Source organism: Xenopus tropicalis, chromosome 1 (assembly GCF_000004195.4).
Source record: "Xenopus tropicalis strain Nigerian chromosome 1, UCB_Xtro_10.0, whole genome shotgun sequence".
Lineage (NCBI taxonomy): Eukaryota > Metazoa > Chordata > Amphibia > Anura > Pipidae > Xenopus > Xenopus tropicalis.
In genome coordinates this window covers 188,897,573-188,922,759 of record NC_030677.2, presented here as the reverse complement: position 1 = coordinate 188,922,759, position 25,187 = coordinate 188,897,573, and the positions used below count along the sequence as shown (strand labels likewise).

At 39.3% G+C, this 25,187-nt stretch overlaps 1 protein-coding gene across 4 annotated transcripts in view; it reads left to right on the top strand.

Annotated features, from left to right (window-relative positions):
• The window catches only part of kif2a (kinesin heavy chain member 2A), a 37,918-nt gene that overhangs the window by 5,296 nt on the left and 7,435 nt on the right, over nt 1-25,187 (top strand). For 2 of the 4 annotated variants that reach the window (XM_002934199.5, XM_004910371.4), the window contains exons 2-16: nt 1,627-1,721; nt 9,257-9,376; nt 9,976-10,030; nt 11,650-11,778; nt 12,889-12,989; nt 14,224-14,319; nt 15,918-15,972; nt 16,657-16,819; nt 17,376-17,466; nt 17,903-17,966; nt 18,700-18,791; nt 20,706-20,848; nt 21,053-21,257; nt 23,469-23,579; nt 24,477-24,544. In XM_002934199.5, coding sequence (XP_002934245.2) covers nt 1,627-1,721; nt 9,257-9,376; nt 9,976-10,030; nt 11,650-11,778; nt 12,889-12,989; nt 14,224-14,319; nt 15,918-15,972; nt 16,657-16,819; nt 17,376-17,466; nt 17,903-17,966; nt 18,700-18,791; nt 20,706-20,848; nt 21,053-21,257; nt 23,469-23,579; nt 24,477-24,544 — 1,588 coding nt within the window. The remainder of the gene's footprint in view (nt 1-1,626; nt 1,722-9,256; nt 9,377-9,975; nt 10,031-11,649; nt 11,779-12,888; nt 12,990-14,223; nt 14,320-15,917; nt 15,973-16,656; nt 16,820-17,375; nt 17,467-17,902; nt 17,967-18,699; nt 18,792-20,705; nt 20,849-21,052; nt 21,258-23,468; nt 23,580-24,476; nt 24,545-25,187) is intronic. The other 2 variants (XM_004910370.4, XM_002934201.5) reach the window with 1 other exon arrangement.

The window sequence follows — 25,187 nt, the reverse complement described above, 5'->3', positions numbered from 1 at the left end:
TGGGCCATGCACCGTAGAGTAAAATATTAAGGTGCCCATACACCTTAAGGTCTGCTCGCTTGGCGATGTCGCTAATTCGATTGTTTGGCCCTGGGGCCAAACTATCAAATTATTACAGCGGGTATAGGCAAAGTCGGTCCGGGGACCGCATCAACGAGCCAATGCAGTGCCCGATTGAGATATTATAATTTTTGAATGACCTGTATAGTAGTGAAAATTCTAGTTGATTTTTTTTTTTTACATTTCTTTGTCTCTTTGTCTCTTCAGTACAAAATTTCAAGACAAAGACTTCTGGTTCAGACACCAGGGTTCATTTTATTTTGAAATGCCATGGTCACTGTCTCTCTCTCATGGCTTTCTGTTCATTTGGTTCCAGTACCTTTCTGTATTGTTCAATTGTCAATCCTTTCTTAAAAATCATATATCCTGGTTGTAATGGAGTCTTTAGAATATGCTGTGAAAGAGTGTGACAGTTTTTCTCCCTGACATGGGAGAAATCTTTGGGTTTGAAGCTTCTTATGGCCTTAATCACAATAAGAATTTTGAATGGAGATAGAGATGGATAGAATTTTGGTGGTGGGCATATACAAAATAGCATTGGCCAACATTATTTAGCACTAAATTCCGTTTCAGTATTTGAGTAAGACATTTCAGCCAATGGAAAAGCATCCAAAACTGCCCCTGCTGCCTTTCATTCATCTCTGTTGGAACCCAAAATCTAATGCCATACGGGGCTGATTCTCAGCCTGGAGATATACGCATGGTGAGAATCTGCTCCTACTCTGGTATCAGCCTTTCCCTGTGCCTTCACCCAAAACTGTTGTGTTGGCAGAGGTGCAGGCGCATGGAGCAGATTCAGCTCTGAAATGCATACTCACGCGATTTGGGGCTAAAATCTGCTCCATGCACCTACACCTCGCCTGACACAATGGCTCTGGGTGCAGGCACAGGGAAAGCTAATTCAAGTGCAGAATCTGATTCACCGCCTGGGTTTACCTGCAAACCATGAATATACCTTAGGTGGCATTAGCCTTAAGGTGGCTATGCACGTTGCAACAATCTTTCCTGTGACCACTGGTTGCAGGAAAGATTGTTCGTCCACTCCACTAATGTTAAGAACTGAATTGTTAGTTATCTGGTAGAAACAATAGAATTCTACCCCTATTTGATTATTCAGCATTAACCTACTGCCGATGTTCAGACACCTTCGACAAGACGACCGATATTGGTTGCCTCGTCAACCCATCATACATGCACCGAATATCATCCAAAACCTTTTTGAACAATAATAGCGGTGTGTAATGGGCACCTTAACTGCTTGTCCTAGTTCTTCCGACTTATTCTTTGCATGGATTCTGTATTATCCATGCTTCTGCTGTATTTTATAAACAACCTTATCTTTGGCAAATACGACAGGCAGCAGCAGTAGTACAGTTAGTGGAGGCACCAAGCATTGCAGGAATGGGCAAGAAGGGCAGCTGCCCAGTAAATAGTCATTTGTTTAAAAGCAGAGAGGCAAGTTCCTCTCTATAATTTGTTATCTTTATAGTGTTTTTCTTAAGATATCCAAATCATGAAACTTTTTTTATTGCCTCTTACCACCTTCTCCAATTGTTTTTGTCACAGGTCGGATTCACCAAGCAATGGTAACTTCTTTAAATGAAGACAGTGAAAGCATTACGGTTGAGTGGATAGAAAATGGAGACACTAAAGGAAAAGAGGTATATTCGGGCAATTTTTGGATTTATCGGTTGTACTGTTGTCTGGTATTATTGCACCAGCCTTTCCCTGGACCTGGAGTCATTACATTGCCCCTGGTGCAAGCATGTATAGCAGATTGTGACACCAAATGCATACTTGCAAGCCAAGAATCAGCTTTGTGTGGCATTAGCCTTAAAGGAGAAGGAAAGGCTAAGTCACTTGGGGGCCAAAATGTTAGGCACCCCCAAGTGACTTATATCGCCTACCTTTTACCCCGGGCTGGTGCCCCTGTTAGGAGAAAACCACACCAGCCCGGGGTACCTGTAGCGCTTCCTCCTTCCGTGTTCACTCTGCCAGCAAAATCCATGGTCTGGTGCATGCGGATTAGAGTGAAAAGCCGACTTTTTTTTGTTAAAGTTCAGTTTTTCACTCTACAGCTCATGCGCAAGCGCAAACAAGGAAGAGGAAGCGCTCGCTCCATGTACCCTGGGCTGTTCTCTCCGAACAGGGGCACCAGCCCGGGGTACAAGGTAAGCGATTCAAGTCACTTGGGGGTGCCTAACATTTTGCCACCCCCAGGGATCTTACCTTTCCTTCTCCTTTAAAGGAACAGTTCAGTGTAAAAATAAAACTGGGTAAAATGGACTGTACAAAATATAGATTACATTTTTGCCTAACTATATTACAAATATTTTTTAAAGTCTGGAGTGGGCAGATCTCTAACATAATAGCAGAGCTTACTTCCTGCTTTCAGCTCTCTAACCTCTTAGGCAGTGAATTTAGGGGGGGGGGCACATAAGTAGTAGGACATACCAACTCACAGAAAGGGGCTGCCAACTGCTGAAGCATGTACTGCATAAAATCATGTCCTTGGTTGGACCACTATCCGCTTCACACGGTCTCTGGAAGCAATGTCAGGACTACAAGTATTCCTCAAGTGCTTAACAACCAGACTCACATTACCATGTGCAATGCCAAGCTGCAGTTAGTGTTGTCTACTGATATTAGGACTCTGACTTAGTTTTCTAGAGGGATGATTCACGCTCACTATTTGACAATCTAATAGACAAGTCTGAGTTTGGCATATGCCAGAAGAACACTTCTTGCCTTAAAGAGGCAGTAATACCCCCTTTTCAACATGAGCTGAATGAATAGGATTCGGGCTGAACATACTTCTCACCTATTGTTTTAATTATGAAATATCTATTGTATTGTTTCTGTTATTTCTGACACTAAACAGGAATAGGAAGCCAGTTTTATTTTAGTACTTCCTGTCCGACAGAACCTCAGAGGAGCTGGTAAAACCAATTACCAGCCCACTAAGAAGCCTCTGATAATGCGCTGCTCAAAGGCTGCTGGTTAGAGAAGGGAAGGATTTGTTTGTTCAGAGGTAGATAGGGAGTTTTAAACAAATTACCCTTGGCTATACAGAAATGGGTGGTTAGGTTTAGATAAGTGCTTTATAATGGTAAACATAGAAAAATTAGGATTTTGTTGATCCCCAACACCAGTAATTCTTTTGTGGCTGTATGATAGCAAATTCCACCAACAATATTCCAACACCTTGTGTGGAGCCTTCCTAAAAGCTTAGGCACCAACTTCATATTTATATCCTTTGTTTAGGAATGTGCTGATGGCAGAATACTTTTGGCTATGTAGCATGTATGGGTTTGTAAGCCTGTATTGATTTTGAAGAATGGTTCATCTACATGTGCTCCTGGCAAATGCCTCTGTGGATTGTGAAAATAGTAATGGTTAAACTGTTCCTAGTAGCACAGATCCCAAGTCACAGTTGCCAGATTAGTGGTTTCTGTTATAAAGTTGCTGCTTCTGTTTTTCTTGTGATAAATGGACAAACCTTTTTATCATTAACACCAAAAATGGAAGGTAACTTGACCTAATACAGGTATGGGATTCGTTATCTGTTCTCTCCATAGACTCAGTTTTAATCAAATAATTCAAATTTTTAAAAATGATTTCCTTTTTCTCTGTAATAATAAAACAGTACCTTGTACTTGATCCCAACTGACATATAATTACCCCTTATTGGGGGCAGAACAGCCCTATTGGGTTTATTTCATGGTTAAATGATTCCCTTTTCTCTGTAATAATAAAACAGTACCTGTACTTGATCCCAACTAAGATATAATTACCCCTTATTGGGGGCAGAACAGTCCTATTGGGTTTATTTCATGGTTAAATGATTCCCTTTTCTCTGTAATAATAAAACAGTACCTGTACTTGATCCCAACTGAGATATAATTAATCCTTATTGGGGGCAAAACAAGCTGCTGAGTTTAGGTATGCTGATTCAAATTATGGAAAGATCCCTTATCCGGAACACTCCAGGTCCCGACTATTTTGGATAATAGGTCCCATACCCCTACACTATTTTTTTTTTCTTTTTTCTTTGGTGTACGGGTAAAATCTTCACTGCAGATGTTATTAAAATGTATATAATTTATTATAGAATTGATAGAAATAGTGCATACTGATTTTATTTTAATATTTGTTTCATTTATTATTTTGCTGTGATGGCTAAAGGCTGTTTTGCTAAGGTACCTAACTAAGAGCCTCTGGTGCTGCTGTTAGCTTCCAGGGTGCTTTTTTTATTTGGAATTCAATTGTTATTAAATTTCCTGGCATTTCTTTATAACCGAGTTGTTGTAATTGTTTTTTGTATTATAACCTTGCATTCTCAAATATACTACTTTGTTTCTGCAGCCAGAAACTGATCCATACTACTGTTTCATTTTGTATTTTTAATTTTGCCATTTTTTGTATAAACTTCTTGGGGTCGAATGCTATTTTCAATGTTTTTTTAGGGAAATTTTGCCTGAACAGATTTTTGAAATTTCCTAGTGCCTTACTGCCTTCCAGTGCACAGTTATGCCCAAGACCCACTGGCATTAACTAGGGCCCCTGCTGCCATAAGGCTCTTCTAATGTAGAGAGGGCAATTGCGCTCTATGTACTAGCGATATGGCCGCTATTGGAACCCCTCTGGTACAGGAAAGTGCTGCGGGCTGAGGGGGGTGGCATCTCAAGAGTCCCCTTAACGCGGGTCAGGGGATAGAATTGCCCCTGAAGATGTAGTGGTGAGGTACCAGCACACAGAATTCTGCATCTTGGTGGTGGTGCCAAAGCCCCTTGGATAGCTGGCATTGTATCGCCATAAATCTTAATTTTTAGCCATGGATGCAAATGGATTAAAATTAACCTTAACTTAAGTTTTTAACTAATTGTTACAAAAAGGTATAAATGTCATTGTATGTAGAGATCCTGGCACACTATAACAGACTATATACTATACATATAAGGCCAGTGTGTATCAGAAAATACTAAAAAGTAGATACTCTTGTTTTAGGTTTAATACGTTCCTACCAAGCAGATCATTTATTAACTCAAATTTGTGGGCAAAATTGTGAATTCATGTTTTCAAAACTCAAGTTTTTAAGATATGCGAGCACAAACAACTCATTGGCCCCAGGGGCCCAACGATCAGCTAGTATACAAGGGGCAACACGTCCCAACCAATCAGAACAGCAGGAATTGAAGCTCCTTAACTGCTGATGCACCATGCACTGGCCCACAAATGATGCTGCTATGTCACCCTTTATCTTTATTCCCTTAGTAGCTATTTCTCTTTATCAGCTGTTTTACTTCCTTAGACTGTCTATCTATAGTGTTGTTGCTCAGATCCTGTATTGCAACTGCCATGGGGAACTTAGAGCAAAATGTATATATTACATAACAATTTGGGCCTGTGCTACAGCGTACTTGGGTGTGAACAGACCTGTAACCTGAAAGGGTATCTATCACAGAAGTTTTGTATCTTCTGACAGAACTAAAGGCTAATAGAACCCGCACCCTAAATGGGAGAAACAATAGTTTTTTTTCAGATAGTCACTGTGTGGGTGAGTGCAGATTGGCCATACTTAAAGGAGAAGGAAAGGCAAAGTCACTTGGGGGTGCCAAAATGTTAGGCACCCCCAAGTGACTTAAATTGCCTACCTTTTACCCCGGACTGGTGCCCCTGTTCGGAGAGAACAGCACCAGCCCGGGGTAGCTGCAGCGCTTCCTCCTTCCTGTTCACTCGCGCGCATGCGCAGTAGAGTGAATAGTGGAACTTTAACAGAGAAGTCGGCTTTTCACTCTACTACGCATGCACCTGTCGTTGGCAAAACGAAGCAGGAAGGAGGAAGCGCTTGCTCGCAGGTACCCCAGGCTGGTGCCATTTTCTCCTAACAGGGGCAACAGCCCTGGGTACAAGGTAAGCGATTAAAGTCACTTGGGGGTGCCTAACATTTTGGCACCCCCAAGTGACTTAGCCTTTCCTTGTCCTTTAAGGTGGCCATACACGGGCCGATTGTAGCTGCTGATATCGGTCCCTTGGACCGATTCGGCAGCTTATCAGCCCGTGTAGAGGTAGAAGCGACGGCCATACCCGACCGATATGTGGCCTGAAATTGGCCAGATATTGATGGGGCAGGTTAAAAGATTCAGTCGGATCGGGGACCGCATTGGCTCGTTGATGTGGTCCCCGAACTGACTGCCCCATTGCCGCCATTATAATAATTAGCCTACATGTTCCCCAATATTGCCCACCCATGGGTGGGGATTTCGGGTGAAGATCCGCTCGCTTGGTGACCTCGCCAAGCAAGCGAATCTTCACGTGTATGGGCACCTTTAGGCAGATCTGACAGATCACTTAGTGAAAGTGCAGCCTTGGGTATGTTAGGTTTGCCAGGTGGCATACAACAGATAGGGTCACTGTTTCTATTTTGTCTAATTGACTGAGCTGTGATTGCGCCCAGAGAACTGCAAACTGATCATTTTGGGTTTTTATAAGCGTGAAAACATGGTTACAGATGTGTATGTGTCTGGCTAGCTGGATATGAGATATGTCAGATTGTCCATTAGTGAGTTTCATTGGAGAAAATGATGGGCATATTAATTAATGGTTAATTTACTAATGAGAAGTTTATTAAATTTTTATCGTTAGTTGACCTCAATTACTTTTATAATGCCTTGATAAATTCCCCTGTGGTGGTGTTCTCCTGTATTCCCCTGCAGGGGAGCAACACAACCCAACCCATTCTTTCTTACTGGCCCATACTGACACCGGCATATGTAAGCGCCAAATGCAGGTACAATGTTGCGTTCCAACTGCGTTCGGTGCTTACATGAGTCTGTATCAGTACAGCCCTGTAAGAAAGAATGGTGGTATATTTCATCTTGCGCTCCCCTGCTGTGGAACACAGGAGAAAGCCAACCCAGGGAAACGCAGGGCGAAATGCCCGTCTGTATAAAAATCAGTGCTCTTGCCTCTAAGCTGAAGCTGATCGCTTATGACAGGGGCAGGGGCATTTTGTGCTCAGGTGGAGGAAAGCGGATCTGCTGTCATCTGCACTTATGTAGCCCCACTGAGAGGCACAGCATCGGCCTGTGTGGAGCCGTGCTAAAAATGCAACGTCTGCACCAATGAGCCACTCGGTGTTGCCCTGCCTCAGTAAACACTGGCTATTTTCATAATTAAAAATTATATTTGCATGAACCCCCTTTAGTATGACTTGATAAGTCTTTCTGTAGCCAGATTCTGTGCTTCTCGTGGATATGAAGAGCAGAGGTAATTTATAGAACTGCTGTCTGCTCAGATACATCATTGTCCTACTGAGTCAGAGTTGCAGTCGCATCATTCCTTATTACTTCAGCCTGAGAACAAAACCGCTACACGGGGATATTCTTGTCCTGCAGTCATGTGAAAGAGCCAAAAGAAAAGTAGCTGATCAAGAAGTGAGTACATTCATTTATACTGGGGGTGCCCAACAAATTGGCACCCCCAGTACCTTGACTTTCCTTGTCCTTAAATCAGTTGTTCTGTGGCACTTTTTAGTATTCCTTTGATAAAACTGTGCCTTTAATGTATAAACAAACATAAAAAGAAGTGAGACAGTATAATTACTTTTATTCTTGCTATTATTTTTTATTATTATTTGAGCACAGGTATCAGATTCATTCCCACACGTTTCAGAAATAGGCGAGGCTTATGCAAAATGATTGTTGTCTTGTAGAATTATAACCACTGAAATTTCATGCAAAGAATCAGCAAGATCAATCCAAATAACCTTTAAAGAGCATAAAGATTGACCCTTTTATCAAGTGTTGGTGAATCAAGTGTTGGTGAATCAAGTGTTGGTGAATCAAGTGTTGGTGAATCAAGTGTTGGTGAATCAAGTGTTGGTGAATCAAGTGTTGGTGAATCAAGTGTTGGTGAATCAAGTGTTGGGAGGTCATCAGAAGTAATATTTTTTTATAGGCTCAAACCTGTGTAATGTGTGTGTTTTTATTATTTAAAAAAAGGTGGATAAAGAGGCTATTATTGAGTTAGACAAAGAGTTTAAAAACAACATTGTACTGTTTGATAAGGCCACAAAAGCCTTTAGAAAAATGAAATCATGTCACAGTGTTTTATGTTTGTAGCCATAGCAGCACAAACTGGCAGCTTGAATGGCTTAACTGGCAGATGGGATTCAGTGCAGATGCATGGAGGATTATGGGTGAGAGCATGGTAGGGCTTAGGCTACGAAACTGAGGTGGAGAATTGCTCTGTCTGCCATTAGTTTTAGACTCTAGTGAGTAACTTGAACAATTAAGGAAAACTATACCCCCAGAGGGAATGCTTAACCAACAGATAGTTTATATCATGTTAAGTGACCTATTAAAGACTCTAACCAAACTGGAATATATATATATATATCGGTAAATTTTGCCCTTTTTTATATCCTTTCCCTTTGGCCACCATTTAGTGATGGACTGTGTGCTCCCTCAGAGATCAGCTGACAGGAAATAATGCAGCTCTGACTGTAACAGGAAGTAGTATGGGAGTAAAAGACATAACTCTGTCCATTAATTGGCTGATGGGGCCCAACATGTATGTGTGCCTTGGTTTGTTTGTGTGCACTGGGAATCCTATGATCCCAGGAGGCGGCCCTTAATTCTTAAAATGGCAATTTTCTATTTAGGATTAGCCAATAGCACATACTGCTAAAAAAGTATATTTTTAGTATTTATGAAAATGGATTATTTAGATGAAGCAGGATTTTACATATGAGCTGGTTTATGCAATATAATTTATAGAGGCCTACGTTGTTTGGAGGTATAGTTTTCCTTTAAGCCTTATTTGTAGTAATGAGTGAAATTTTTTACCAGGTTTTAATGCAAAAAAATGCCCATAGACTCCAATGGCCTCATAAAAATCACGCAGTAGCCATAAAAAAAAAGCCCATTGGCTTCAAAGTGTTTTGCAAATTTTAGCTGTTTCGTGAACTTTTTGGTGATGTGGGACAGATTGGATCATCGCTGCGTATTTGCAGCACCATGGGATAAGATATGGCTAAATCAAAAGATTTATACATAATTATTGTATTCTAACAAGTCACGGGGTTTGGTTTATTATACATTTCTGATGAACAATTAAACCTAGAAATTCACATGGCTGAAAGTGTAGTGTGTAATTATAATCATAATCTTGAATCATTTATTTTTGTATACAGATTGACCTGGAAAGTATATTTTCACTTAATCCTGACTTGGCTCCTGATGAAGAAATTGACCCCGGGCCAGAGATGCCACCTCCCCCTACACCTACTACTAAAGTAAACAAAATTGTAAAGGTTGGTATGAGGCAAACCAAAGACTGCAATTGTAATGACTGGGGATGTGAGTGTAGGGCAAGGAAGAGTATTTGTCAGTAAGTACCTGACGGAGAGGAGAGGGTGGTTCTCAAGTACAGTCAGTGCTATCAGTGTCCATTTTATTAATACCCTAAAGGCTGTGACACACGGGAAGATTAGTTGCACCACGACAAATCTCCCCGCAATGCCATCTCACTGGCTAGAATGTAAGTCGCCGGTGGGATGGCATACGCGGCACCGCGATTTGCCTATGTTCCCCGAAGTTTCCTCTCAAGGCAACTTCGGCAAATCGCGGCGCTGCGTATGCCATCCCACCTGCGATTTACATTCTAGCCGGTGGGATGGCATTGTGGGGAGATTAGTCACCCGTAACAACGAAAATTTGTTGTGCGGCGACTAAAAGACAGCTAACATGAGGTAGGCCCCAACCACGGCCATCTTTATGCTTGTGCTGTATCTCAGTTTGATGGTCAGGGTTGTACTGACAATCTTTGTTTTTGGTGACAGATATCTGGCCTGTTTTTCTGTAGGCATGTTTGGTGTAAAATTGTTAATTATGAATGTACTTTTCACTACAGAATCGACGTACTGTGGCTCCTGTTAAGAATGAAACACCTGCAAGGGACAATAGAGGTAAGGGATTACCTAATGAGTTCTTGGGATAAGTGGTATGGCACAATAGAGGTATTATTTTAACACCTCGCTGTGGGTCAACGTTTGCTGCATGTGCATGCAATTAGAATGCCTAGAAGGCATTAACACTTTGTGACATGGCCTTTCCATGCTGTGCATGATTTGCTAAATCTATCAATGGTTTGAACTGTACTGGTACTGGTCTGTCCTTGTTTGAATGCAATATATAGCACTGTTCACTTTTACAAAATTTAATTTGCTCCTTAAGACTATGGTAGAATGTCAAATCTCAACTCTCAGCTTCTTTTACATTGTGAGAATTACAGTTCATAAATGTAAAAGTGGCCACACACTGGCCGATAAAAGGTCAAAAGCTTATTGGGCTGTGTATGGGGCCTACCTGCGTGATATCTAGCCAAAAATTGGGCAGATGTCAATCGTCAGGTTTTCAAATCCCATCAGGGAGAGGAGTGCATTGGTTCATTAATGCGGCCCCCACGCAAACGGCCTACATTCTGCCAATGTGACTCAGTCATTTTATCAATCCGATATCACCCACCTCGAGGACAGCGAACAAGCAGATCTTTAAGTGTACGGCCACCTTAAGAGTATTCGTATATTATAATCAAGTGTTCTCTCCTCTGTGCAGTTCTTTGTTACTTATAAAAATTCTTTATTTTAAAAAGACATTAGTATGTGTTTATATTTTCTGGTGATAGTAAGCCCATTCAGTGCTTGCACTGGCACACAGGGAGATTAGTCGCCCACGGTTTATTTATGGATGGCAGTTTTTCAGACTATTTTCAGACCTGTCAAAAATGAGTCGGTATAATGATTTTCGCAGATGCCTATAAACTAGCAAGATTTCCTTCTCTTGCTGCATGCTTGTATAGCTGATTTTGAAAAGATTTTTTATATTGCACTAAATTCTGGTTCAAGTTTCAAGTTTATTGTCATATACAAATAACAATGAAGCATCATTACTGTAATGAAATTTTTTTGACCCGTGTTCCTCCCAACTTTACATAGACAAACAAAACAAAAAACAAAAAAATACAAATATTAAATATAATAAAAGTGTGCAATAAAGGTACAAGTATTTACAATAATAAAATGCAATGCAATATTTGAAATTGTGCAGTGAGGATTTAAAGTGGCTTTGCTTAAAGTGACACTGTGAAGAGTCCAGTAGTTATGGGGAGTGTGTGTTGGTTTGGGTAGAATGTCAGCAGCCTGGCACTGTTTAATCAGTTAAAATTTATACTGGTTTTAGTACATAGCCAGCATGAATAATGGAAGGGAGAGTCACTGACTGGCCTACATTTGTGCTTCACTGATAATTGTAACAGTAATCACTGCCCTGGCAGAGTTAACAGATGACAGCCATTAATTTATACATCAGCATGTCGGCAATTTCAGGGCAACATCCCTTTGCTCACTTCCAAAAATATTCCTAACTAACAGTGTCCAGTATGGAATATATGTAAATTATATTCTTTCTAATTAGCTTATTTGCCATAATTAGTGAGGGGACATTTCATTTCTAAAGAAAATGGCATTAGTCAACTTTTGGGGTTTTTTTTTTTATAATAAAGCCTGTTGTGATATTTGTATTGCAGTTGCAGCAGTCAGTTCCGCACGTGCACGACCAAGCCAGCCTATTGAACAGTCGGCCTCCGCACAGCAGAATGGTAGTGTTTCAGATATATCTCCAGATCAGCCTGGAAAAAAGGACTTTGGCCCTCCTTGTATGTAAACCTATGTCTAGGATTGCTTCATGTTATGTGTACAATCTCATGATCACATTGTAATATGAACTCCAAAGGCCATTCTCACTAGTCACTCTAGTCACCTTGCCAAGTAATATTCTGCAAATCAGGATGTTATGTTCTTTATTGTCGCCATTAAATGTAAGCAGTGCTATCATCATCAGCTCACAAATCACTTTATCTTGTACAAGTGCAGCACCAAGCTGTCAGGGATAACAATAGCTCTTACATTTTTATATTGCATTGACATTGATAAGAACTTCACTGGTTTATATCTTGTCCCAAGGGGATTTAATCATGTATGCTTTGCCCAACCAATAGGAATGTACAGTGTTCCCCCCCAGGGTTGGGGATTGACAGATGAATTTCCTGTAGATTTACAGTCTATGGTGAATCTGCTTCTCACTAATTTGGGAACAGTGTCCACTGATCATGTGTGGCCATGTAGCTATTCAGTACAAATATAAGAAGGCCTCTTACCCTCGCTAGGTTTTCACAAGTGATGTTAGCCTTATAGTTCAAGAAATTCTGGGGTATATTTATCATGCTGTGTAAAAAGTGGATTGAAGAATTACTGGTAATGTTGTTCAGGGCAACCAATCAGCAATTAGATTTCAACAGTGATAAAACCAAAGCAAAGCATCTGGCTACTATGAGCAACATCACAGGTAATGTTTTACTCCACTTTTTACATAGCATGATAAATATACCCCACAAAGTTTGTCAGCATGAATTTACTTTTCTGTTCATGATAAGTTTATCCCACATATATAACATTTTATTGAAAGCTATTACTATTATCTATTGGTTAGTTTTACAAAGCTGTAGTTGTAGTAAACAGAAGATATTTCTAGATCTTGCACGCATATATATATATATATATATATATATATATATATATATATATATATATATATATATATATATATATAATATTTCTAATATGTCAATATGTCAACCCACTGTTGCATGAAGGGAAAATTGAGCTTTATGTGTTATTGTGTTGTGATTATCTTGACAAATTTCTGATTAGGGTATACAAAGTGTTGCTATGCTGTAAATTCTTGACTCTCGCATTTTTCACATTAGCCCGAAGAAAATCAAACTGTGTGAAAGAAGTGGAAAAACTGCAAGAAAAGAGAGAAAAAAGACGGTTACAACAACAAGAGCTGCGAGAAAAAAAAGCACAGGTTTGTAAATGCTTGGGAGTTTTAATGTTAATAAATTACCCCCTAATATTTAAATTATGTTCAAAAACTTGAATGTTCAATATATATTAAGTGCAAAAAACCTGAAAGCTTCATCAGCATCTAAGCGCTTGCAGTTTTATGTAGTCAATGGGAGTTGTCCTAGGCAAAATCAGGCCATATTTTCAATTCGAAATTTTTGAAGGTTTTCGAGTTTGTAAACTTACAAATTTGAGGGATTTAAGTTTTTTTTTTCAGACGAGTTTTTCATATTAATAGATAAGCAAGCATTCAAGTTTTTTTTTTATAATGATAATTTATTCTAATAAACTCTCCAATTCATAAACTCAAAAATTGATCAATAAGACCAAAGTAGTTAGGTGTTCATCAGTTCGCTAGAGCATTCTGGGAGTCTGTCTTTCTATCCTTTATCTGCCTGTCACACACAAACAATAAGGAGAGGATATTAAATGCAGCTTTTTCATCACATGGGAACTATGATATCATTGGGAAATAAGTTACCCTAGCCCATTGGTTTTTAAAAGTATTGTTATTTTTCAACTAGCAGTGTTTGCATGTTCCTTCATCAGACACCAGTGGTGTAAAGCCATTTAATTACAGGCTTGGCCTGGCTCCGATTTTACTGGCTTAACATCTCCGGTAACCTCTATGGTCACTTGGGTTGCTCTACGGGTGAGCTTATTGCATGGCATCTACCCATTGGTTTGTTCTCCTAAAGGGCAAGATTCTAGCAATGTTAGACCCCCTTTCTTTCTTTTACTAAAGCTTCTGACTCTGCTGCCTCGATGGATTCCTTCTTTCCTACAATGGAAGTTTTGGTATGCAAGAGCAGTGGGCAACCTTCCTGAAAATTCAACAGGTGGATGTCTTTATCCCATGGGTGTCTCTTAGAGACATGGTGTTCCTTAGACAGTGTTCAGAAAAAAGTTTTTTTTTCAATCAGAACAATATGCCTTTATTCTGGATATTTTTGCAGCAGTAGCATTTAGTCCATGGATGGACCTGCCTCAATTAGCAACTGATAAGCCTGTGCTACTGTATGAATATAAAAAATAATTTTTAAGGAGCCTTGACATTCCTATGGTAGGTGTTGTGTTTCAACATGCTCTACCTGTGCTTTTTCTTCATTTAAGCTGTTGGTTGCCTCAGTGTTTCACCATCATAATTTCAAAGCAAGATCATGTTTTCTATTAATGCCCTCTTTTTCAACTTTAAGGATGTCGATGCTACCAATCCAAATTACGAGATCATGTGTATGATAAAAGATTTCCGTGGAAGCTTGGATTATCGGCCGTTAACCACTGCTGATACTGTAAGTTCTATCTTTTTGATAAAATAACAGATTTAGATGTTATTGCCTTCTGGTATTCTATATGTGAAGTTGGCTATACAAGAACTGACTTGGTTTGTATGATTTGTGGTACATGTATAGTGGCCTACTGTCCCAACCGATATCCTTGTACTGGGGATATTTTGGGGTTGTCATTCAGGCATATTTAAAAAAAAAAAAAAAAAATAAGTACACTTTTTTTGTGCCTTTCTTTATTACAGCCAGTTCAACTACAGCTCTTTTACTGACTCCCTTGTCTAGCATGAAGCTCAGCCCCTTTTGCTTTCTAAACACTCCTCTCTCTGACAGTGTTCCCTCTAGAGATGCGCTCATTCGCACACACAAATTGAGGCCAGCGCACACATCACATGGTGGTGTGCGCAAAGTATTTTGTGCAAAAATACAAAATTTTGTATTCATTTTGACCTGAGCACACAGTTTTTAAAAATGTGCACACAAGTTTAAAATAGCCAAAAATAGCCGACTATGATGACCTCAAAGAGATGCCTACTGCACATGCCTAATTGATTTTAAGTGGAGCAGGGACAGTGAGCAGTAGGCACTGCCCAGTAGGCACCTCTTTAAGGTCTTTATAGTGTAGAGAGAAGGAGGGTTCAGAAAGCAAAAGTGGTGAGGCTCCACACTGGACAAGGAAGTCTGTGAAAGAGCTGCAGTACAGCTGCTTGTAATAGAGAAACAAAATAAATCTAAATGCAGGGAGAAAGATATGTTATTCAGGGTCCGTTTTGAGTCATTTTAGGGGATTTTAAAATAAAAGGCTTACTTATCCTTTAAAAATGTATTTGCCCATGCACTGATGTTGCATGAGGGCCCTTTCATAGCTTATAGATGAGTAGCTCCTGCAGCATTCCTCTTCAGTGATGTGCGGGGTCAGTGCACGGTATAATACTGGTGATGGGATGGTGGGTTGGGTCTTTGCAGGTTAAAGCCAACCCTTGCTGCCTGTGCAACTGTGGGAATGCTAAAATGACCAGTATGTTCAGTGTATAGCTTCTGGGTTCCCTGCCATGTTATGTTATTGAATGTATGCCCATTTTAGCTTGACCGCATTTGTGGCTACATTCCTATATTACCCTTAGAAAGACTAATGAGTACTGTTGCAACAGGGAATGACTTGACTTTTGATAAAGCAATATTGACACATTATTGTAAAAATCCATAGAAATGTGTCTGTATAATTAGGGAGTTTAGGCATCTATGTTATTGCATGTAAATGCCCCATGCCTCCCCCAGCCCAGCGTGTCCTGCAGTTTGGTAATGGGACAGAGAACTGGCAAGATCCCGCTGTTTCTTCTGGTCATTCTGGGCTGGGGCAGGTGCAATCCTTTCATAGGCTGGTTACAAATGACAATACTGCTGAAGCCTATGGGGAACCTATAGAAGCTCCTGACTAGTTACAGAATCTCGCCAGATTTTCCATTAGAATACCATTTGGGGCAGTTGTTGGTGTCTTGGCCACAAAAGGTCAGGCAGAGTTATATCATGTGTTCCTGTTATTTTAGACACAATTGTTATTGCAGATAAGAACTGCTAAAATTGCCTATATTTATTTTTTGCAGATTGATGAACACCGAATATGTGTATGTGTTAGAAAACGTCCACTTAATAAGAAAGGTTGAGTATCTTATTTTGTAGACACAGTTGGTTTCTATCATGCATATTATAAATCCCAATAACACCACAATCATTGTCATTTTAGTACAGCAATGGCAGGTTTTATGCTTTAAAAGTAGAATTCTCTCCTATTACACTTCCTCAGTCAGTTTAAGAATATAGAAAATAATGCCTTGCAGCATTGCATAGTTCTGTTTAACATACATTATGTGGTTTGATATTTCTCTGTCTTATTCTCATGTATATTATTAAAGGGGAAGTTTGCCCTCATTCTTTTGAATAGCAGTTACTTCTGCAGTAGAATAACATTGTCAGATTGTACTCTGTTGTGCTTGTATGATTTTAAGTCTGTGCTCAGGACACCAAGGAAAGGTTAAAACATAGGGGCACAAAAATAGCGATCAGATTCGTTGAAGGGCATTGAATGTATTGGCATCTCAAGTGAATCAGGCTTTTCTTGTACATTAAGTCAGTAGGATTGGGAAGAAACCTATTAAACCAATTTGAAGTACATTTACCTCTTTGCAGAACCAGATTGCATAAACTGCTATATTTGTATTGCTGTACAACTTTTCATATACACACATACACATTTTTCATTGGGTCAAAGAATTATGCAGTTATTTTTTGCCTGTATTCTCAATAAGCTTTGCTTAGATATCTTTTGTTTTTTTTTCCCTCTAGAAAACACTGTGAAAGACCTTGATGTTATTACAATACCAAGTAAAGATGTTGTAATGGTACATGAGCCAAAACAAAAAGTGGATCTCACTAGGTTCTTAGAAAATCAGACATTTCGTTTTGACTATGCCTTTGATGAAACTGCCCCCAATGAGATGGTTTACAGGTATGTAGAAGCTGAAGCTGCTATACTGTTTGCTGATTGAATATCCTTGGGCTGTGCAGAGATGGAAACGTTGGCATTTCAAGCCAGTTATGAACTCTGACAGTAGCATAGATGTGTCAGTGACAGCTGAGTCCATGTCGGCTCCTTCACAACAGGTGATCCGATCAGAATCCCCTTCTAACTGGCAGATCTGTACTACTCTATGTCAATACTCACAGCCAATTCGAGTTTTTCCAAAAAAACATCTGCACAACATAGGGTTTTATTAAGAGTCTGGAATGAATTTAAAAGCATCTGATTATTTAATACCATTATTCAAAATAAATTAAAGTGAGTGTGGCTTTTAAAACCTCCAACCCAAAAGTTTCAGGCAGTTTCTCTTCTTGCAATAACATTGGAATTATATGAATGTGTCTCTAAGGATACCAATGGAATGAGTATCCTGTCAGATGGTTTTAATTCTAACCATTGCATAGTAGACATGTGCATGTCAGCTACTATAGAATACACCTTCCTCCAGCGCCTTATTTTAATCAGCTTTTCCATTTCTTCTCAGATTCACAGCTCGCCCGTTGGTAGAAACCATCTTTGAAAGAGGAATGGCAACTTGCTTTGCATATGGGCAAACTGGCAGTGGAAAAACTCATGTACGTATCTGTATATTAATATTCAGACATTAGTGGCATTAGTACAGGACTCTTCTACTATGGGAGGCCCATAGTGTTGTGTCTCGGCGCGAGCTGTCTTCCCCCTTACCCTCCCACTTGCAGCTAGATGTAAAAACCAAAATTCTGTGGCACTTACAGCCTTTTATCCATAAAACACAAGATTCCCCTGGAACTTAAAGGGATAAAGGTTTGGACGCCCTTTGTTGAATTATATGTTTTGATAAAGGGGATGCAAAACCAAAATAAAATATTCATATTATATATGTTAGATGGATTTCTTCTAAGCAACTGTTTAGTTGATCTTTATTGTTTTTGTTTTTTAATTTTTACTTTGTTTTGCCTTTTTGTTAAGTGTTTTTGGTGTTTTCCATATAGTTTTTATTTATAAAAGTCCTTCTTTTTGTTCTCCTGAAAGACTATGGGTGGTGACTTCTCTGGCAAGAACCAAGACTGTTCAAAAGGAATCTATGCGCTTGCAGGTACATTTATTATACTTTTTTAGACTCTTCTAAAGTTAGGACCAATGATCGTTGTCTGCAGTTAGAGAGAGACAAACTCAATAGGCAAGCAAGGACCCAGTCTCCCACTGAAGAAAAATTGTCATTGACTGCTTCATTGTGAGTTCAGCAAGTCAAGGCTCGTAAGCCTATTTGGCTCATAAGCCAGAAAGACACACATAACATTTGATAAGGATCTTGTGGTCACCCATGTGCTGGGTCAAATTGGTCTGATTATATTCAGCCGATGATCCTATCCTTGTAGGGCCCACGGAGACCCCCTCCAGAAAGGACTGCATCAGTGTATAAAGCGGATTTTTTTGTTAAGGGGATAGAAATTGGCCAGATCTGAAAATTCTAGCATAAAAGTGCCATTTGACACATCAATGTAGTCCTCTTCCAACAGGGCTGCACAGGCCAATATTAGAATATGATTCCTGGTCAGACAAGGACTGCTTTGGTTAATCAGCCATAGTGTTGGGAGGACACCATACCTAGGCCTCTTACTTGGTCAGCTTGTCCATTACCACCTTTAGTATACTTGGCAAACAAGTGTGACGTGGCTTAAGTACTGCATTTTGCAGTTATTTATTGGTCATTGGCCTATTCCTCCAACACTTCTAAACCTGTTATTAACTTGTTATGTAACTTGTTGTGTTAGAATTCCAAGGTTTGAAAATGAATTTGTGTCTCATTTCTTTCCCCCTTTTCCTAGCACGAGATGTTTTTCAAATGCTAAAGAAACCAAATTATAAAAAATTAGAACTTCAGGTTTACGCAACTTTTTTTGAAATTTACAGTGGTAAGGTAAGTCATTTCACTGCCCTTTGCCTTATTGGGTAATTGTACCCACATTTTGTAGTTTAGCAAGATGATTTTCTTATTTAACTTAGGCCAAAGAAATGAGCTTGTGGTCTTGTTTAAACAGAGTGCGACTGAATTTAATGTGAAAAAGCGTTCTTTTGTGCTCACCAGAGAGCAAGCGAAAACTAGATCAAATTCTCTTTCAGTTTGATAGTTGGCATGTTTTCTGCAACTTGATAATTGCTCTTTGATTGCTGCCGCTCCTCCTTTTTGTATTATTTGGCTCATACATTTCCTGCTAAACTAGCGCAACCACTTATGTAAGATGATGTCTGCTGCAAGTATTGGGTTGCTTTATTACACTATTCACAAGGGCATGCTTTGTTTATCATATTTGCATTCCATTAGTCACAGCCCAAATTAAATATAATTAACACAAATTGCATTGGATACAACCCACAGAAAAAAATATTTTTACAGCTTTTCATTTCTGTATAAATTTGATTCAGTTGTAAAAATTGAGGCCCATCAGCTGGGAAGCTACAACTCCCAGCATGATTATGGGCCTACAAGTAGACAAAGACAAGAAGTCCTCTGCACTGACCCATTATCAATATATATAGGAAACACATATAATATATATGTGTTAAGCTACAAAATATTTTTTCCCTTTATGGACAAACAATCCATGTTTTGTTTATATTACAATATATTCAAACTGGACAACTACATCAAAGCCATCCCCGGTCTGGCCAGAGCTACACTCCCTTTCATCTAATTCATTAAGAATTCTACTTACATTTTACACAGGGACTAAGTTTTACCTACAACTTGCTTGCCTTTAAGGTTAAATCTCCCAATTGGTTGCCCTTTTATTGGCTATGCCACTGGGATCACCTGACTGTAGCTGGGAATGATGGGAGCTACAACATGGAGCTGCCCCTGTATAAACTGTAGAACAAAAGAGTCAGGTATAATGAGGCTGTGACCATAACATACACAGACAAGAGATCCTCTGCACTCACCCATTATCAGTATATATATAGGAGAGTAAGACATTCTGTACATTAAGCTACCAAGATACGCCTTCCCCTTTAAACAAAACAGGGATTGTTTGTCCATATATTATAATATATTTAAGCTTGCCAATAAGTAGTACATGCCAGAATAGATAGTGTACTTAAGTGCATTGTGTCTAATGTAATTCAAATGCTGCACAGCATTATTATTTTTAAAATGTTGTTTGATACAAATATGTTTTTGGAGAATATAGTTATTATTATTATTTGAAGCTAAAAAACATAATTAAATTATTTTTTATAAATTTCAGCTTGACTAAATTAGCAGGCATTAGTTTATCTATATATATATATATGATAGGGCTCAAACAATGAAACAGAATGTAAATCTTCACTTATAATGATACAAGAGCAGTAGGCAGCTTTATGGATCAGATGTGTTCATCTTAATCATTTCAGTACCTCTTGGGTCATATTTTAGCTGTTTGTGTCATTGATGCATGTTCATGTTAGCCAAAATAGAAAATAATAAAGCACACTGTAACATTTTACCCATTAATTCCTGCAGTTAATGACTGGGAGGTTTGTAAGCCTGATCTTGGGCCAAAATAATGCCATATAGAAATCTCAACTTCCATCTTGACTTCTATGGAATAGTTGTGTGCTTAACTCCACGTATCCTTTGGGTTGCCTCCTTATATGGAAAAAGAAATACCAGCCTTCCTATATATTTATCTTTTTCCCTATCAATAACATTGGGATTAAGCAATAACATTTTTACTGGCCAGGCCGTTAGAATACCATCCAGGCGGCCAGCCTGCGTATATTCCACCTAAGCATGACAAATTAAGCTGTTATTGGCTATTTTAGTATATTAATTGTAACATGCTGTTTCAAGGTCTTTGACTTGCTGAACCGGAAAACCAAGTTAAGAGTCCTAGAAGATGGCAAGCAGCAGGTGCAAGTCGTAGGGTTACAGGAGCGGGAAGTTAAATGTGTGGAAGATGTACTCAAGCTCATTGAAATTGGTAACAGCTGCAGGTAGGTTTCAGCCACTTTGTTATAGGACTGGCCCAAGAAACTAGCATTTTGAGGGTATGCTACATGGCCAAACCAAGGGTATTAATATGAAGTTCCCCCTCCCCTTGCTGCTATAACAGTCTCTACTCATCAGTTAATGGGTTTCTGGATAACAGATCTCATACCTGTATCCTAAAATTACTCTTTGCTTGTTTTATCACACAGAACATCGGGTCAGACCTCTGCAAATGCACATTCATCTCGAAGTCATGCAGTGTTCCAGATCATCCTGAGAAGGAAAGGGAAATTGCATGGCAAATTTTCCCTTATTGACTTGGCTGGAAATGAAAGAGGAGCTGACACCTCAAGTGCAGACAGGCAAACTCGGCTTGAAGGCGCTGAAATCAACAAGAGCTTATTAGCCTTAAAGGTAATTTAAATTAGGGTGAGGACAGCAACTGTGGCACAACTGTTGAACGGAGAAAATGGTGGTAATTACATATTTAATTGTATCCTCGTTCGTATTTCTCTTATTTTCATGTTCCGTTAGGCGCTGGGTAATAATGGTTGTGTCCTGTGTTCTGCCACACAACAACACAAATCTTTTGTCTCAGAAAACAGAGCAGGGATTCAGGAGTAGAACTGTAATTCAGTGTCACAGAGTGGATGATCTAAACACTGCTGCTCTCTGCACATTGTGTCTCGTTCTCTGTATAGCCGAGGCTCATATCATACAAATATATGCACTGGTGTTTGGGTCATAAACATAGGTATAGGGCAAGCTCTGGCATTTCCCAGTACTGTCAGTGGGAAGCCACGGGCAATGGGTAGTGTTGGTTTAAAGGGATACTGTCAAGATTTTTATGGTGTAATTTTATTTCTAAATTACACTGTTTACATAGCAGACCTACATTCACTCTGCCATTTAAAATGTTGTTCCTGAACCAAAAAATGTTTGTTTGTTTTTTTAACTGTAATAAAGCGGCATCTCAGTGCCTTGTGCCTGAGTTTGAGCTTTCAGAAGGAGCCACATTAGAACTGCTTTCAGGTAACCTATTGTTTCTCCTGGAGGAGTCCCAAGCCGGACTTGGATTTCTTACTATTGAGTGCTATTCTGATACCTACTGGGAGCTGCTATCTTGCTCCCCTCCCATTGTTCTGCTGATCGGCTGCTGGGAGAGGAGCGATATCACTCCAACTTGCAGCGCAGCAGTAAAGTGTGACTGAAATTTAATCAGAATCACAGGTCACAGCAGGCTGTAGCGCCCTGGGAATGAAGAATGTGGCTAGCTCCATGTGAAATTTAAAAATTAAATATAAAAATAAAAAGTTTGTGCTTTTGAAAAACAGATTTCAATGCAGGATTCTGCTGGAGAAGCTCTATTAATTGAAAAAAAACATGTTTTCCCATGACAGTATTCCTTAATCTCTAACAAGTGCCAGTAATCACAATGCTCCATATCCCATAGCCCTAAGGCACTTGTCCCACAGAGCTTTTAGTCTTAGCAACACGGAATGTATCAGATGGTTGCCTTAGTTATGGGACGCACAGGCACATGTCTGAATACAAAATCAGCAGTTTGATGAGTGACATGGCCATGGCACCGGGGCCATGTTTCTATTCAGCCCCTCTACTATTCATATATCAGTCACTCTCTAAACCACTCCCTGGTTACTCAGGTAAATTGTACCCTAGCAACTAGATAACTTCTGAAATTCCAAACTGGAGAGCTATGGAACAAAAAGTAAAATTATTAAAAACCTACCAGTAATAAAAAATGCAAATTGTCTCAGAATATTACTCTCTACATTATACTAAAAGGTAACACAAAGGTGAACAACCCCTTTAAGGATTCTATTAGGTGTATTTGTAAAATCAGTCCTGTTATTATCCGGCCATAGGGCCACTGACATGTGGAATTGCCCTTTGTGCCATTAGGGCAAAGACACACGGGGGCGATTAGTCGCAACGACTTTTTGAAAAGTCGCAGCGACTAATCTAAACAGCGAAAATGCGCAAGTGACTAGTCGCAGAGAAGCCCATTGTACTCTGTGTGCAAAAAGTTGCTGCGATTAGTCGCTGTGACTGGCATAATTAAGCGTTACGGCGACTAATCGCCCCGTGTGTCTTACCCTTACACAAAGAAGAAAGCCACAGCACAGCTGGGAGAGGATCACTCTATAGAGACATTGTACCACCCAAGAACTGCTACAAAGTGAGGGGGAGGGACTGTGTAAAATACTGATATTAGAACCTTATGGAATTTCCCTGATATAGGTTTGTTGGCTTAGCAATCTTATAAGCTTTAATATTTGTTGTGGAAGCCTCTGTATATGGTAAATAAATGTACTTTTAGATAATACGTGAGCCTGCAGACTCTAAACACCTTTATGTGTTAGAGGCAGATACTGACAGGTAGCTAGTATAGTATAACAATGTAGGTGTAAGTGCTATATGTGCCTAATGAAACAATGATAGGCCTGTATAAATAAATACATGTACAAATAAATATACACACTGCAGAGAGCTATGTATCATTTTACTACTCCAATCCTTCTGTTGTCTGTTGTTTTTTTGTCATTTTAACCATTCTGTCGAGTTGCCATTTTCCTTAGTTGTCGTCAATATTCTGTGTTGCAGGAGTGCATTCGAGCCCTAGGAAGGAACAAGCCGCATACTCCTTTTAGAGCAAGTAAACTGACTCAAGTGCTGCGAGATTCCTTCATTGGGGAGAATTCCCGTACCTGCATGGTGAGATGAGCAAATGCATTAATGTGCTTAGCCATTTCCTCACAACTGGTTATCCATGAATGGTGTATCTCTGTGTATGGCAGAGATGGGTATTATATGGGAATAGCAGGACAGATATAGCCTTAATCTGCTAATCTTGTAGGCAATAATGAATAGTTTAAGTGTCAGCTTTCAGTCTGATCTAAAAATGATCATTAACTTTAAAAAAAGGCCCCATTATTGGTGCACCCCGTAGATCTGCTACTGTCCTTTTCCATGTGAGATGAGGGGTGGAGGTGTTGTAAAGATCCCTGCCAGAAGCACAGTAGGAGGGGGATAGCCAATCACAGCCCTGCAATCACACAAGCAAAGACAGGTTTCAGTTTTCTATCAGGTCTGCCAAGCTGCTGATTGGTTCCTATTGTACAGTGTTCTGAGTGCCACCGACCCACCTGCACAGCCTGGGAAAGGAGGCGGAAGGAAGAGAAACAGATGGGCCCAAAAAAACCTAAAACCTATCTACGCACATTCCTTCTATATTTATAAGAGTATAATGCACTGGCACATTCTTGTTTTTTTACACAATATGTTCCCTTTAAGCAATACGGGTCTTACAGAGCTAGTGACTGTCAGAGGGAATACAAGTTAACAATGGCAGGTACCATAGCCTTACCTAAACTATACTTGTCTCAGGATCCCTGTTTTGTAGAGCAGCCTTGCAGTTTCATATTAAACTATATGCATAAGTACCCCCAGACCCCAAGCCCATTATAAGGAACATATAATATTAAATGATTAATATATGTATTGAAGAATAATTTTCCATTTTTTTCTTGCATTTCTTACTACTTCTGAATAATAAACAGTTTTACTTGAATTTATACATCTGTTTATCCATTATATTCTTTAACATTTCAGATTGCCACTATTTCTCCGGGTATGGCATCCTGTGAAAATACATTAAACACTTTAAGATACGCAAATAGGTATGTTAAAAAAACATGTGATATTTTTATGTTGATATTTTTTACATTTTGGTTACTGAGAGAAACTTGACTATAAAGTAGCACCTAGTGCCAAGGTATCTTCCCCTCCGGAAATGTATTGTGAAATCCTATTTTAAAAGGGTGGGTGGGTTAGAATATCATTGGTTTTAGCATTCTTACATTAACTGTTTGGAAACCAATTAAAAATGATTGGAGTCCTTTTTGTCAGTTGTATATAGACTGTGTTTAATACAGAATCAGTGAAGCCATGCTGACCAACAACTTAATATAAACATTGCAGTAAAACCCCAACCCCTAGCATCCCTTACGTTAAATTTGGGAACAAATAATAGTATATTGCCTATTATCTCTTGAAATATAAGTACCTCCAAAATATGAAATGGGGTTTATATGCATTTTAATATAATGTCTTGTTATCCTGCCTGGTAAAATTTGCTTCGGAAATGTTACTATAGTTTGTATAAATAAGCTGCTGTGTAGCCATGGGGGCAGCCATTCAAGTGGAAATATGGCAAAAGAGCACCTGTTTTCACAGCAGTAAACCAATTAGCTCTGTAGAATAACAACGGGTTTAGTTCTTACACAGGGATACAAACAGGGGTCATATGTCTTTAATGGCTCT